This window comes from Phalacrocorax carbo, chromosome 8, assembly GCF_963921805.1.
Source record: "Phalacrocorax carbo chromosome 8, bPhaCar2.1, whole genome shotgun sequence".
Lineage (NCBI taxonomy): Eukaryota > Metazoa > Chordata > Aves > Suliformes > Phalacrocoracidae > Phalacrocorax > Phalacrocorax carbo.
In genome coordinates, this window is record NC_087520.1 from 11,439,072 (window position 1) to 11,455,226 (window position 16,155).

Genomic DNA, 16,155 nt, shown 5'->3' on the forward strand with positions numbered 1-16,155 from the left:
CGTGTGACCCACCCCACCATTGGAATCCAGGTTACTAATGTAAGAAAATGAGGCAGGGAAGGAGCTACAGGCTGACAGGTCACTCAGATTGACCAGGGGAAGAAGGACTCTGAAATACACCCCAGGAAGAGCTGCTCCACTGTTTAGACTTGGCCAAAGAAATGGTGTGGTGCATTGTCCAGCTCCTTGTTATACAGCCTAATCTACTCTGCTGGTAAAAATGATTAGGCTGCGCTCTTCAAAAATGGCATTTCACTTCTGATTTTTAATAATCTTTTTGTAATAAGTTGCTGATTTTGCAGCAGCAGCTTAGCCTCTGAAATTTTGAAAGGCTAATGGAAAAAAGTGACACAACTGGGTCTTCATATTTGCTTGGTACTGTTCAAGAAGATGCAGTATTTGTCCTTTATTATTATGGCACAGCTTTACTCCAGGTGGTGTCCAGATCCTTAAGTAGCATCTCTTAGGAGATGTTTTGTAAGAGGGAAATGTCCTTAGTCATGCTCCTAAATCCTCAGAGCTATGGGAAAATACTCCTTAGTGAGGCATGGCTTCTTACACAAAGCTTAAGGGTTGTTTTCTTTTTTTTTTTTGGTCCATTATCTCAGTATTCATAACCATAAACCAATTTGTCCCCAATTCTCCTAAGAACACTGAACACCATCCATGAGGATGGTATAATCTCGGGGTCCAAAAACATCTCACATCTGCCCCACTATTTCATGGGTTCCTTTCAGCCCACACAGCCCAGCAATCAGAGTCCGAAAGACTCACAGAGTAGAGGAAAGAGAGGGTTATTTCTCCAACTGCCCTAAAGCCTCAAAGGTATCTGCTTGAAACAGCACTAGCTGAATGTGAGCCAGTTTGCTATCCTAGCCGTGGCCCCGTTGGCTCTACCCATCTCTGCATACACCACCCCACCATGACTACACCAGTGAATCTCTCCAGGTTTGCACACCTTAAACATCATTCTTCCGAGGTGACTACATACCCACCAGCAATTCCTCTGCTCTGCGCCTTGTAATACTGTGAGTGTAGCACGAGTGTGGAACAAGAACACCGTGTTTCTAAGCAATTTGTCAAATAATTAAATTATGCACACAATAACTAGCTGGCTCAATTATATTAGCCAGTCTCCATCATGTAATATAATTTCTAGTGGCTGTTTAGGCACTAATAGCCTCAGATCTTTTTAACTGTGTCTGGTGCCAGCTGCGATCTGCATGACGTCTTTCTGTGCCAAGTCAAACCCCTTGAAAGGAAAATTCATGGCTCGGTTTCCAAGTCCCCATTCCTTATGGAAGTTCTACAATGTCATTTTCAATAAGGATGCTTCCACCACTGAATATTAGTGAAATTTCACTGAGGTAAATAAAAAGCTCTGTTTGGTTTGCTTTTTCTTTTCTGCCATTTAATGCCATTAAAAAAAAATTCTTCATCAGAATAGGCCGGTATATTGAGATGCTATAATATTGCTTCTAGGAACACCAAATAAATACATACAGGTGTTTAAAGGTCTTTTTCCCCTTCTCCTACAAGAATATTTTCTTCCTTTTTTAACTACCATAAGCCTTCCCTCCTTATTTCTGTGACTCTGCTACTTTCAAAAGAAAAGAAGCAAAAACCCAAAAGTAAACAAGTGGGATCACTAAGAACACTGCTATAAAGGTGCTTTTCTTCCCAAACCTGTGGTCTACTAACGCCTGACATACCGTTTCATGAGCTGAGCAATGCTGGAAGAGGCTTGCTTCCAGGTCACTAATTTGAGATGGTTTTTCAGCTAGTGGGATTGTGGTAGACAGATACATCGGCTCCACAGCTAACTCTTCATCAGTGACATCTGCAGTTTCCAATGGCATTGTGCAAAGCCTTGGCTGTGACATTTCCTCTGGTCACTTCATGTGGGACATGATGCCTCAGCTCTTCAAGGGCCCTTTTTAAATGCATTAACAGGAATACAAGATAAATCAAGCCATCAATAAAATGTTTCCTTGCCTACCCTTTGCCTGCCAAGACTCAACCTCTGAAGGGTCTCATACACGCCAAATAATCCCCTCTCCCTGCTTCCCTCACACTGGAGGGAAAGCATTAGGAGCCTGAGTACAAACACGTTCAGGGATTAGCACATGGCAACCGACCTGGGAAATACAGGTTGTGTTCCCTGCTCTGCTGCTGGCTTTCTTTGACACCTGACACACACACAGGTCCAGGTCCATGGCTTGCTCCCCACTGATACTCACAGACACTCCAGCAAGATCCACCCAAAGCTGCAAGCATCTAAGTCTCCAAAAGCCTGGCCTTCTCTGGGCCTATGTGTGCAAAACCACCCAAGCACCAACACCATCCCATGGCCAAGGATCAGGCAGGTTCTAGCGAAAAGCTGAGGTCTGTTTGCTTTATGAAATTACCTTCTTCCACAGGCAGGGCAATTTTCAAAGCAAACCTTTCACTCTCAAGTGCTTGAGTACCGAACTAAGGCACAAAATAGTATTCCTCGGGACATATTTTCTTGTGGATTTGCCTCTCCCATTATTTTCTTATATTTTGATTTTACATGTGACACTACCATTTTCCTCATCAGCCACCAACAACAGAAGACTGGATTTAAAAATGCACAGAACAATTTAAGCTCTTTATATGCCAGGGCACAAGATAACTTCCCCCTACCACTCCCCAGTCCCACGGACTTCACAGATAAAATGAAACCGAAGGTCAAGCATGCACAAATTAAAACACCTTTGTTCAGTGCACTCTTGTGGTTTAAAAAAAAAATAAATTGGAAGTTTGTTCCTTCAAGAAGGTCAACATATTCACATGCATTTCCACATCTATGTCTACCATCATGGGTCAGGAAATAAAGCTAATAATATGGCAGCATTCGTGGTCCAGTACACCCATTTCTCTTAAAAAACTTATTCTTATTATGTGGGTGCTTCCTACAATGACAAAGTGAGGACTTGGAGAGCAAAGTATCTCCTGGGTAACTTAAGAATTAAAAGCCCTTCCATTTTAAATTAGAAATGTAAAGCTTTATTGCTGCAAATTACTTACAAAAGCTACCCTTTTAAAAACAAACAACAAAAATGAATAATCGAGCTGATTATGATGCCTTCAAAGGCATGAGGCCAGTTCCATTAGCTGTGGATCTGGCCCAACAGGATTAATACATCTGCAAGTACTAACAAGAGGGAGCTCAGGTCTGTTTAACATTCAATCAGCAGCCTGTGCTGCTTTATAAATAGAGAGAATGAAACATTACATGGGAAAAAAAATGTCTGAGTGAAACATTCCACTTCCTTTGGGTTTTTTTTCTTTTTTTTTTTTTTTCTTTTTTTTTTTTTAGCATTCTGTGGTTTGGCTACAAGACTCAAAATGCACTTCATGACAGTAAATAAACTCTGTCTTGGCTTCAGTCAGCTAAGAACTCCTCCTCCATCCCATTCAGTCCCTTTTGCTACATTAGCCAAACTAGCATTAAGCATATATCATTCCACCTCAAGTGCTCACAAGAAAATTATCCAACAAATAGGGTTTACTGTGGGGTGGCAGAGGTACCAGAATGAAACGTGGCATTGTGTTGTTGAAGACAAAGATGCAGCGTAAGAAATCATTCAGACTAAATGGAAACTGCAATTACATTTTGTAATTAGCAGAATGGGTACCTCCATGCAGTCACTTATGAAAAATCTTTCTCGAGCATTTTGTTCCAAAGCAAAGGGTCAGCTGAGGTTTCTGCTCTGTTACTCCTTTCTTCCTCTAATATATCATGGTCTGGAGACTTTACATTCAGCAGGTCTATCACACAAACCCTTAGTCATGTGAATATTCTCTGTGACTTCCATTTTTAGACATTTTCTGCATAGCAATTAACTTCCTTCTTCTCTCCAAAAATCAATTAAAGGAAAAAAAATAACCCTGAACAAATCTCTTCAACTGATTACTCTGTCAGTGCTCACAGATGGCAAAAATAAAATATATTTGAGGTCTTTTTTCTGACTTTGCAAAAGAGTATATGTGTATGTTTCTGTAAAAAAGAATATAAAACAAGAATACACTTTAAGGAATGATTCATTTCATATAAAAGCCATACCTTTCTTCTTTTTCGTTGCTTTTTAGGTGGCCCCTAAGCCAGTCATACAAAGCATTCTAGCTAAATCAAAATATACTTCTCTTGCGTGTGTTTTAGACATGGAACATCTTCCTGGCTTTACCTTCTTGGGACCTAGCCTGTACCAGAAAGCCAGGTATTACCTGGGAGCTGTTACAAAAACCACAGACTTCTACCCAGACAGGGGAAAGCATTCAGGGTTTATAGTACCATACCTGAGAATGCAATCAGAAATTTCTGGTTTCTGGCAGCAGAGCCACAAATCCACATTTGTTTCATCCTCACAGCTCTGAATTGTCACTGATGACCACAAATGGCTCCATCAATCTATCTCGATGCAAGCTGTGAGACCAACTAGGGCAGACGTGACCTATCCTCTTCTCTTCCATTACAGCCAGAGGAAGGGAAGAATGATTTCTGAGCTCAGGCAGAAAGATGATGAGCAATATTTCTCATTTCCTTTCATACACAAGAGTCTGAATCCATACAGGTGCTAGTTTGCATCAGATGTAAGTAGACACAAGGTCAGGCAGGGCTGGGCAGCAGATTTGTGAGAAAGGCAAAACTGTGACCCTCTGCATTGCAGTGGAAAATATTCAACCTCCAAAGACAAAGCAAAGTGTGGATCCAGAGACAAGTCACTCCATCACTGTCTGGAGAAGACTTAAGAGACGTGAGGGCTGTCTGACACCCCAGCAAAAAGAACATGCCCACTGCATCTGAGCCCACTGGGAAAGGAGATTAACTGATGATAGCTGAGAACTCCCAAAGGGAGCGAATAAGCCTCCAAATCAGTCCCTAGAGACTGAAATCAACCCCTTCATACAGACACCTTTCCAAGTCCCTCTTTGAATGCAAGACAACAGGAAAACACCATACCATCCCCAGTGCTGGTGCCAGTGCAACAAGATGCATGGACGCTATTGCCACTGCTCGCCTGGGCCTGCCACCTTTCTGATTTACCTCCGCTTTGTCCCTTGTTCTCCTGGATCACACCGCCCATCTGAATGCTGTGCAGCCTGGAAACAACATCTCAGCCACATTAGCAATTATCACCAAAGTGAGAAAAATCTCTGTGTATTAGAGCGTGTTCCCTCCCTCGAGCACCACTCACATTAGTCAGTGTAATGGGATCTTTCAGCAGCCACTCTGCATCTTCCAGATAACCAATGTGATGTGGCAGTTGCCATGGTAACACTGTTATTGTTAGTATTAAAAAGCAGTAAGGAAAAATGTCCTGCTCACACTCAGAGGACTCGTTTCTCTACGAGTTACTCCTGCCCTGTGGCAACTTAATAATTAGAGGAATCTTTAAATTTATTTAGCTATTGAATGGGCACAATGAAAAGCCCCATGCCATTTTTCTGGGATTCATTCCTTTGCAGGTTAGAGGAAGAACTATCAGCATAAAGCAATAGCCTACAAGTGAAAGCAGAACTTCCTATGGAGAGGTTTGCAGGAACCGTGGCGTGGAAGGGGAGTTTGGGAAGGGAGAACGGGGTTAGCAGAAAGAGAGGAATGCCACATTTGGGGCTGGGTGTTTGTGCCGCAGAGCAAGGGAGAGTTGCCACCTACACAGCTGCAGTGGTGATGTGCCCTTTAAAAACAAGGGCAGGGTGGGCAGGTAAATAAATGCATGCATTCAGGGAAATGAGGTGTTTCTCACAGCTACGCTCACGGTGCAGTCATTTGGCAGTCCAGAAGCACACAGCAATTCTCTGCACCACACTGGACAAGACAACTTGTGCTCCCATCTCAGTGGATCTTACCTACAGAAAGAAAGTGATCAAGATCTGCTCTCCACCTTCCTCCACAAGCATACAAGCTCCTGACTTTCCTTTCCTCTGAATTGCAAAGCCTGTCACATGAGGATCCTTTCACTACAAGATCTAGCTGAATACCCTGGGGATTCGATGGGTCAGATTCTAGCAGTGCAAGCAGGGGGAACATCTTCCATTCCAGCAAAGCTGTTACCAACAGGAAGCCAAGCCCTGGCCCTTGCCCAGAAAAGTCTTTCTTAATTAGGAGCCAAGCGCTTCAGATACTGGCTTGTTTTTGATAAATGAACAATTATTGCATCAATGTCTGTTTTGTAGGGTGCGGCTGGAGACAAACTGATTTTGTTCCAAGTCTTTCACATTAGGTCAGAGAAAAATAATTGTTTCAGTATGAGCATTTCAATTACAGAAACATTTGAATGGATTCCACTCTATTTTAAGAACCTGATGAAAAGTATGGTGAATAATTACATTCACCGTTTACTGGATCTGCATGTTTCAGAGCAGTTTCAGGGTGGAGGGAGAAGAGGGTTGATCTAATGATAAGAAATATATTGTCATTGCATACTCAACAGGAACAGATTATACAGCCAGTGACTCTGAAAATGGGTCTTTCCACCTTGTAGCAAAAAGTGAAGTTCCCAGCCTTCTTCAGTGAAGTAATGGTCAATACTTGCAGATGATTTTTCCAGTTAGATAAATTGCTCATAAAAAAACATCTTAAACATCTCAATTTCTCCCCTATACACTCACTCCCAACTTGTTCTGTTAAAGACAAGTACATAGTTTAATTATTCCAACTCAGAAAGACCAATAACTTCAACTTTCTTAAGAAAATGACCCACGAAAAGAACAGAACTCTGGAAGACATGAGAAGTTGGATAACTATGGTGGGTAACTATCACCCAGCTAATAGTCATTAAATCATTGTCTCCCTGAAAAGGCAGTAATGAATAGCTCTATGGCATTTAGTGATAACAGAGGTGAAACTCATTGCAAGTGAACTTACTTGTGTAATAAAGACAGCAATTTGCACAAAATCAGCAGCTGACACGCAGTTTCAACCCCACGCTCCCTGTGGCAAGCCTACACTGAGAGACCACTTCAGTAGCTTTTTTGGTGCTATTTGGAGACAGAAAAATCTGGGCAAATTCAGGGCTAGCACAGGTCTACGTACACTCACTGGTCCTGACTGGATCAAGCACAAAATCTATGAGCAACTACTATTCTCCAGCTTGTTGCTTCTTAAGCAGGGTGCTGGTGTCTTGAACACAAACTTCAGCTAAGTGACAGTCAATAAAGTGGGTAGATACCCACTCTCCACCATGTAAATGCTTCTGATTGATTTCTGTGTTATCTGGACTGGTTGGAAAACAAAAGGAGTCACTGGAAACCCTACCCTCCCGAAGTGACAAGGCATCATTCAGTGGCTAATCTTCTTGAAAAGCAAAAGAGCATTTGATCTCATTTCAGTACTAATAGACAGAAATAAGGGCAGAAACTCACAGGAATGATGATAACTGCATATGAGACATTGTTCTTAAAAGCTGTAAAATAGGATATCACTGGCAAAAAGAAGCAGTAAGCCCTGCCTCAAATGCAAAGTGTTAGTTCTGTTGTCCCAAAGAGGAACGTGACAGAGAGAGTCATCATATTTGCAGACCTTTTCTAATGTACCTCAGTTCATCACTGGATGGCAAAGCATGGTAACATAAGTTACCTTCAAAGCATGCAAAATGGAAGGCAAACACTAGACACCATTCCCCTCCAGACCGAGAAACCTTGGATCATTACTGCAAAATAGGATCTTTGCAGTTCAGAAACTTCCTAGAGGTACACACTCCAAAGGCGTAAACAGTCTAGAGGAGGCAAGGCCTATAAATCACTGTCAGTCAGCTTAGAAAAAAATGTTGTCATTGCTTCTCTGTGGAGGAGTAAAATGATAAAAGAAATTTCTTTTATGTACGGATGGCTCAACCATAACGCTATTTTAACATCATTTTGTTGTAACCCATCTACACATAACTATTTAAACATTTGTTATGAAGTATGTATGGGGTGACTCATCCAGCTGAAGAATAAGCCTAATTGGTCAAACTTCCAGGACACTGTGTGCTGAGCTATAGAGAATCATAATCTCATCTATTAGGAGATGTGACAAGTTGCAGAAGCTATCTAAAATTCCTGGAAGAGGTAGTGTGAAATAAGAACCGTTGCCTAGGGACAGTCTCTTCTTTACGATAATTAAAGAGCTCAGATCTGTGCTATTCTGGATGGATGAAAAACATGCTTGCATAAGCTTAAATTCTGGCTTTGGCTTGCTCATGCGAGAAAGTTGCCTAATAATTCATTAGCCTCTTCAATAAAAGATACTCAAAAGGCAGAATAAAGGGCATCTGTGGATTTGACTGCCATGTTGATATGGTCCCAAAATTTCCCCCAGAGATCCTGCTCTTCTCTATAATGCAGCTACATGACTCAAAAAAACCCCACAGACTTAGGAAAAGTTTCCTCTTCCCTGAGAACATTCCCATACCATGGGACCAGAAGTAGAGTGGAAAGAAAAGCACTTCATAGACTGAAACAGAAATGTTAAAAACCCCACAAGAGAGGTTATTAGTGGGTGGGAGCACAGTCGTAAATACGGAGTCCAGCAGCATTTTTCAAGACACAATCATTAAATATATTAACTTTGCCATATTTCTGTTTGACTTGATGATAATTCTACCATTTGGGTAAAATAAAATACAAGACGTCACTTTGTATTCTCCAGGATGACAAAGTAGTGCAGTAGCATAGCAGATAGGAGAGGACCTCTTGGCTATTCCTTCCCATCCTCGTACTGTTCTGTCTCTTTCCCCAACACACAGGTACCACGTGCTGAGACACATTGCTCCTCATACACAGATTAGTAGAGCTGTAGTAGCAAAATGGCTCCCTACAAAAACCCTTGAAATCAAGCATTGCTGGGGACTCACAGTAGTTGTACAGGCATTTCCGATACAGCTCTCACATATTTGGAGTGCACTAAACGAATGGGCCATCTACACTTGGATGGACTATTGGTCTTTCCCTCCATCATTTCTCTTGCAGAAATCAATGGGATTATTTACTTCCTTCTGACAGCGTACAGCTACCAACAGCCTGGCTCAAGTATAGATGAATACTTTAATTTTAAGCAGTGTGTTAGCAAGAAGTTGTGGATGATATTTCCAACACACCACATACTGGAAGGCTATACAAAGCAACCAGCCGGCAAAAGAAAATATTATCTTATTTATATTACCTTTTTTTTTTTTTAAGCTTTTAAAAGTGTAGCCAAACTGAGATAGTAAAAGTTAAGTGTTTACTAAGATTTCCTCTTACAAAAAACAAATGTAAAATGATTTCATCAGTACCAAATAATAGGCCTGCTTATAACCAGAGGGCAGTATTTTTAATAACTTCACTAAAAATATGCACTGGTACAAAAATGTGGTGCAATAAAAAAAAGTACAAAAGTAATGAAATATTACCTATTATCTCAGCTCATTTTTGTCAGGAAATAATACTACAAACTTAATAGAATACATGGAAGCCTTATGAAAAGCAGGCAAGGAGAGGCTTATAGTCTTATCCAGTATTAGACGAGAGGCTGAGTGATTAATAAGTTGACATTGAAGAGCAGAGAATGGAAATCATATGGACTTTAGGGAAAGGAAATAGCTTAAAAATGAAACTGTCATGCTGCCAGGCTGCATAGGAGGAGGCATAGCTCCCACAGCCATCCCCACCGTGCACCAAAGGGGAAGGCAGCTTCAACCTCTGTCAGTGCTGTGCACTAGCTGGAGCCTCTGGCTCCCCCACGCCTGCTGCTGTGCAGTCCTCGTGCACGGACGACTGAGAGCAATGAGAAAACTGCACCAGAAATTGGAAGGGGAGAGTTAAAAATACATTAAAAGGAGACATTTGAGTGCAACAGCAAGTTGGAGGTTTAAAGAATGGGAAAGATAAGATACTCTACAGTAGATGAAATGAGATTTACCCATAGCAGTGGATGAGCTATATGTCCAACTTAGGGTCTCCAGCACGCGCAGTGTGTAAAAATGAGATGTTCTTGATTGCTTTTTAAAATAACAGGGCCAGATCTTTTCATAGGATTAAAACTTGGTCTTACGCTGACCTTAACACTGCTCAAGGCTGCAGGATTAAGTTTTAAATACCCAGTAAAACACTGTTACTTAAAATACCAACATTAATGCCACTCATTGAGGGTCACAAGCCAACACATCACTTCCAGGAGACTCTGAATTTACTGTTGTTCCTCAGGCTCACTGTGTCTGGTTCTGATTTGTACATTGTTCACACTGGAAAATGTCTGCTGCGGTTTCCAAGACTGAGGATTTAACTGTGGCTAATTCACTGTTTACTTTCCTAGTAGTACTGACAGGGTCTCACTACTGGTGGTAAATAGGTACTACGCACGCAGTAAGATCGGTGAAGAACTCTGTCAAAATTAACAGCATGTAAGCCCCTGGTAAGTAATTTAGATCAAAACATGTGACGTCCACTGGAAAAAAAACCCAAGAAGCTGTAAACATTTATTTACAGACCTCTTGAATAAATTATGGCTTTAAATATCCTGGATAAAAGCAACAGCATTGTCCTTGTGAAATACATGTTAGTGATTTTCTGGAAAAAAACAGAAACCGTGCCATTCTGTAGTGCTTCGGAAGAGAGTAGCTAAACATTTCTCCTTTCAGTAAGTTGAACAAGCCTTATCTTGAACTTTATCAGGGATGAATTATAACAATTTTTTCCTGGATCACATTACAATTTTAAAAGTGACAGTTTTCTTCTAAATTACTAGAAAATAATTATAATTAACTTTTTGATTTCTTGCAAAACTAAGAACAACAGGGCCAAATGAAAGCCTATTCAGTTCCTTGAGTCAATTCCTGTACATTATCAAGGATGATACCCTTTCACAAAAATTTGTAAGCCCAATCCTAGCTTTTCAAGGAGCAGGACTACAGCTAAACACTGCCTACTCTCTGTTTTCCACTCAAATCATTGATATTTCCTCTGACTTTGAAAATGTGAAATCAGATTTCACATTTTTATCACTCCTATGCTCTGTGGTTTAGGAAAAGCACCATATCTTCTCAATGAAAAGGGCGAAAATACTAGCAGCTACACAATTGGAGTCTAATTTTAGGAGGAACTGAGCCATTCTAATATGCTGCAGTCAACAGGAACTGAAGGCACTCAATAATTCATGAGTTTCTTTCCATGTTTGAGTAGAGCCTGTTGAAAATTTCTCAGGGAAACATTTTTCATCAGAAAATTCCAATTCCTGTGAACCAAAACTGCTTACGGGACAGGATATGCTTGGATACTTGTCTAATATATCTTTTTTTATGCAGTTTATAATGGTTTTTAATCTGTAATAGTATCATTATATAATAATAAAATATTTTAAATATTAAAAGGGTTGTTTGACTACAAGACAAAAGGATTTTTAAAAGGCAAAACAAACTGTTTCAATCAATCTTTACTGTGACCTTTTTGTTCTTTTTAAACACAAATGTTTGAGAAGAAAAAAAAGGCTTAAACTTGGTTTACTTTCAGTTTGGGCTAGAAAATATTTTAATAACTTTTCCTAGGAAAAGGAAAATATTTCCTACTTTACATCCAGTTATGAAGGTATTTTCATGCCTGTCATAAAAAAAAAAGGCTTTACACTAATGCAGATAAACCTCTCTTTGACCCTAGCAATGAGTGGAGTGTTAAATTTGTTATGTCTTTACTGTCACTTTGATTCAGTTATTTTAAAATGAATGGCATTTGCATCAGAAGTCAGCAAAATAACCATTTCTTACCTTTAGTCTTTCTGTTACACCATCAGTGAAACTGACTGTGAATTCAGCAATTTTGGGCACTCTGAGTTTTCCTTTGTTCTTCTGGTCAGGCTGATACTCTGTTCTTGTTTTCACAATTACCTGGAAAATATCAACACTTTTAAGGTTTCTGCACACAGCACAATGGGTTTTGGTTTTTTTTGTTATTGTTGTTATCTAAGCTTTTCTATATGAACCATCCTCTGGACCTACACAAGTATCTTAGAACCATAAATTAACACAAATTCATCATACCCTCAGGAACTAAGACAGACAGATAAATAGTCAGGCAGATACACAGACCTAGGACAGTGAGCTTATCACACTGAGTCTTAAAATAGCTAACAGCAAAATGTTTGATACCCACTTTTGTATAAGACTAGGCGCATAATTTTTATATTGTATTCAACAGGCAGAACATGCAGAATAACTGCCCAACCTAAAGAAGAGACCCACTTATTAAAAGCCCCATCCTAACAAGTTCCACTGAAGCCAATTTAAATTTAGGCCATTTGGTGTCTCATTTATTCAGACTCCAGATTATCAATATTAACCTCATACTATCACCTCGGGTTTTTCCCAGAAGACCTCAGTGTCATTTGCTGACTAATCCAGGTCCTACTAATCTTATAAAAATGAGGTGTCTTATGCCAATGGAGAAGCCGTAAGTGGCTTTTAAAAGGGTACGGTCAAATTACCAAAATTGCATTGCCAAACTACATTGAATTTATATGTAAACTAGAATGGCCCTAAATATTTTGGGTAAAATGCACTCACTGCAAACACAGAAAAGGTAACACCTAATGCCAGCTGCTCCCAGAGGGGACAAGCATCAGGGCTGTACTCTGAAACTAACAGCCCTTCAGAGGAATAAGCGTATCCATCGCTTTATACACGAGAATCTCAAAAGACTACCCATCCATGAGCCTATGCAGCTAAATAACATCATGAGAGCATGCCTGCATAGGGACACTATCTACTCTAGCTAGAACATGCAAGAGAAGACAAAAATGGCACTGGCCAAGCGCTGGAGCTCAACCCTAGAGAGGGGGGCTGCGGTGGTCAGCCCACACTACCACTGCGCTTCTGCACAGGATTCCCAGCCCAGGGACAAGGTCCACAAAGCGTACAATGGTTTGGTTGGGTTGTAACGTTCGGACAGGTTAAACACAAAAGGATAGAAAGAACATTGCAGCTCTCAAACCCAGGGCCAACACTTCCACTTTTTGGCCGCCCGTTCTGAATTGCAGGACTATGCAGCTGTCAGCCTTGCCAATGTGAAAATTAAGTACTCCAGGAGTGGTGACTGGTTCATATGAGAGTGAAAAGAGTCATCCTAAAGATCTGTGTTAGGAAAAAAACAATCTTGAAGGATTGAAATAGATTAAGTGCTGCACAAGGTTGAGTTGCCAGCTAATGAAGAACTTATTTCCAAATGAAGATAGCAAAGTCTGGTTTGGACCAGAAAAAATCCCAGGTATTTAATCCTCCTGCACTTAATGCCATGTGAAAATCAGAGTAAGAGAAAATCAGTGTGGAGTCATAAGCCAATTTTCTGGATTCAAATGCAAATCATTAAAGACTGATGAATATTTACATCCTTCAGTGAATCCCTCTCAATAATATTTATTACAGTAGCATCTGCAACATTAAGACTTGGGAAGAAGAAGGGACAAAAAGCCACCCAAATAACATTTATATTAGCATTTTGGAACTCGGGATTTCTGATGACACAACATAGATGATAGGAAATGACACATGGGGACAAGCTTGATTCAGCAGGTTTGGGATGATCGCTGAACCTACTCTGAACCTACTATTGAATAAAACCCCACTATGCTCTGAAATGCAGTCCAGCACACTGTGGACCAAAAAAAGCAAAGCTCCTCTCCAGCCAAGACAAACTGGCCCAGGTTAGCTCTGAGTTAAGAACAAAGCAGTAAGTTCACTTTTTCACCCATAAGGAGGTAAGTGCGCTCGGGACTCCATGCAGCTGGCCCCCTACCTTTCCAGTCTCCTCGCTGGCCTTTTGTAAACCCAGTCCAGTAAATTACAGAATGTCAGCCATCAACACCTGCCAACCAATGTTCAGCAATTGCATTCATTCTGTTTTCAAGCCTGACAGCCACAATATCCAATTCTCCCATATTCATGCTTCCTGCTTGATGTAAATCTTTGTTTCAGACAAAATCTTTACATATTTATGAGGGCTTTTCCACAAACTCTAATGCTAGGTCATAATGAAGGACAAAGAAGCAGAATATAAGAAAAAAATTAAAAACCTTACTTGTTTTTACATATAATTTACATTTTCTTCCACTCTTTGTCATTAATGCCAGTTTTCTTACAGGTATTTTTAACTGTCATTATATTCCACCATTATTCTATAGGAAAGTTTGAATTATGTTGTCTACAGGGATACAGCATGAGACTGAAAATAAACCCACACAGCCCTTCACAAGGCATCAGATTCAAGTCCAGTAGCAATGTCTATCACGTCTGTGAATAAGTAAGTAAGCTCAGTCCCCAGCCGGATCAGAAGGTACTTGAAACCCAATTTGCTGGCTGTGCCAGCAGTGAAATGTGTCCGTGCACAGAGCCATAGTCATCCTGCTGGTCAGTGTTTTGCAGAGAAATTTGCAGAGGTATCAAAAAGCTTTAGTAGAAGAGGTAAGAAGTACCTTTGCTAAATGCCTTTTGGCATTGCAAAAGCTAAATATCTGCTCTCCAGAAGAATCTTTGTCAGACACCTGGTGGACTTACTCAGCAGAAGAAAGACAGGGCAGTCAGTAAGGTCTCCTCTTTAAAGAAGAGCACAGAAATAAAATTACAAAGGACAAAGAGAAAACTGACAACCTGTAGTGTGGGGGTAGCATTCAGTATTGTGGCAGTAACAATAAAAATGCAATTTTGCTGAGGGCACGGGGTGGTGCACATTTAGAAGAAAAGAGCTACCTCTTGTTCAGTCACCTACACTCTAAATAAATAAGCCTAAGCACAGATCCCACTTTTGCAGCAATGTGAAGCCCCTCTCCAACCAACAAGCTGCCACCAGGAAACCCATGCAAAGGCTTCTGGAAATTGAGTTGTGTTCATCACACTCCTTGAGCCTCCTGCACTAGCGACACCACCCCAGTCAGGGCTACCTCAGCAGTATCCAGAGGCAGGAGCGAACACTGTCAGGTGATAATGCACAAACACACACACATACACCCTCCCCGACACACAGCTTTTAGCAGAGCATTGGCTACACTCGACGGCCTCCGTGCATGTGTCAGTTGTGAGTGCCTCTGAAACAAGTCTAAATTAGAGCTGGTCAAAACCTAAAAGAACTTTTTCTAAAGCACCAAGTATTAATCTAAGTGCAAATTTAGAAAAGGAGTAATTAATCTTATAAAAATTCTTTTCTATATTTTAGCAGCATTGTTTTTTGCTATTTTGGTTGGTTGTTCTGTTTTAATTTTCCAGTTTTCTGATTTGGGTTGGGTGCAAAGGAAGATTTGCTTTCCCCATTCCCTGCCATCACTCCTTTTTCACCTTTTCTTTCCTTTTTGTCACCAAGAAAAAATTCTGGGCAGTAAAGTCTTCCAAAAATTCTAACCAAATTGCTGTTAGATGTACAGTAATAAAAACCCCACTGACTCCACAGTCAGCACAATGATCAGTGTTCATTTATCACCGGCTGCCCCAGGGCAGTTCCATCAGAGCCCAGGATCCCACTGTTTCAATGCAAACAAGGTACATTCATCTCACACCGCGACAGGTTTCCTGGGAGAGCTACTGGCGTTTATTACAAACCACATCAAACGGAATGATCCCTGTTCCCTCTTCTTGTCCATTTTGCAGCTTTGCTGACTTCAGTAGAGTTATTCTTGATTGAAACCAGTGAAAGGGAGTATAAAATTGAGGTCCTGTGTAGCTTGCAATTCAAAGCAAACTGAAATGAAAGAAATGCCCATCTCCTCATTCCCTGCTCTGCAATGCTGTTAAAGTGGAAATAAACTACTGTAAGGGGGTAACTTCCAGAGCTGGCAGCATTGCTTGGCTGCGCTCTGGCCTCGTGAGTAGAGACAATAAATGCAAACAATCAAACCGGTGCTTAAATGGACAAGTAGTCTCTTGAATATTCCCAAAAAAGACAAATAGCCCTCTTGCTACCCCCGCTGCAGCAACACCATTCTGCCCATTCTCTGCACTTGCCTCCTGGAGCTCTCACCTCCACCTGCACACTCCCTAAGTCTTGTCTTAACTCATACTCCTCATGGTGAGATGGGTCTGGCTGTTTTATGTTGGCATCCCTAACAGCAAGCTTACTGGGGCAGAGAATTATATAGATATATATGTATATATAAAAAATAATAATCTCACAAAGCAACCTGCGCACCTATAA

The 16,155-nt window shown here is 40.8% G+C and overlaps 1 protein-coding gene across 2 annotated transcripts in view; it reads right to left on the bottom strand.

Annotated features, from left to right (window-relative positions):
- NSG2 (neuronal vesicle trafficking associated 2) overlaps nucleotides 1-16,155 on the bottom strand; it is a 38,114-nt gene that overhangs the window by 11,579 nt on the left and 10,380 nt on the right. For both annotated transcript variants that reach the window (XM_064458698.1, XM_064458697.1), the window contains exon 3: nucleotides 11,748-11,867. In XM_064458698.1, the coding sequence (XP_064314768.1) occupies nucleotides 11,748-11,867 (120 nt within the window). The remainder of the gene's footprint in view (nucleotides 1-11,747; nucleotides 11,868-16,155) is intronic.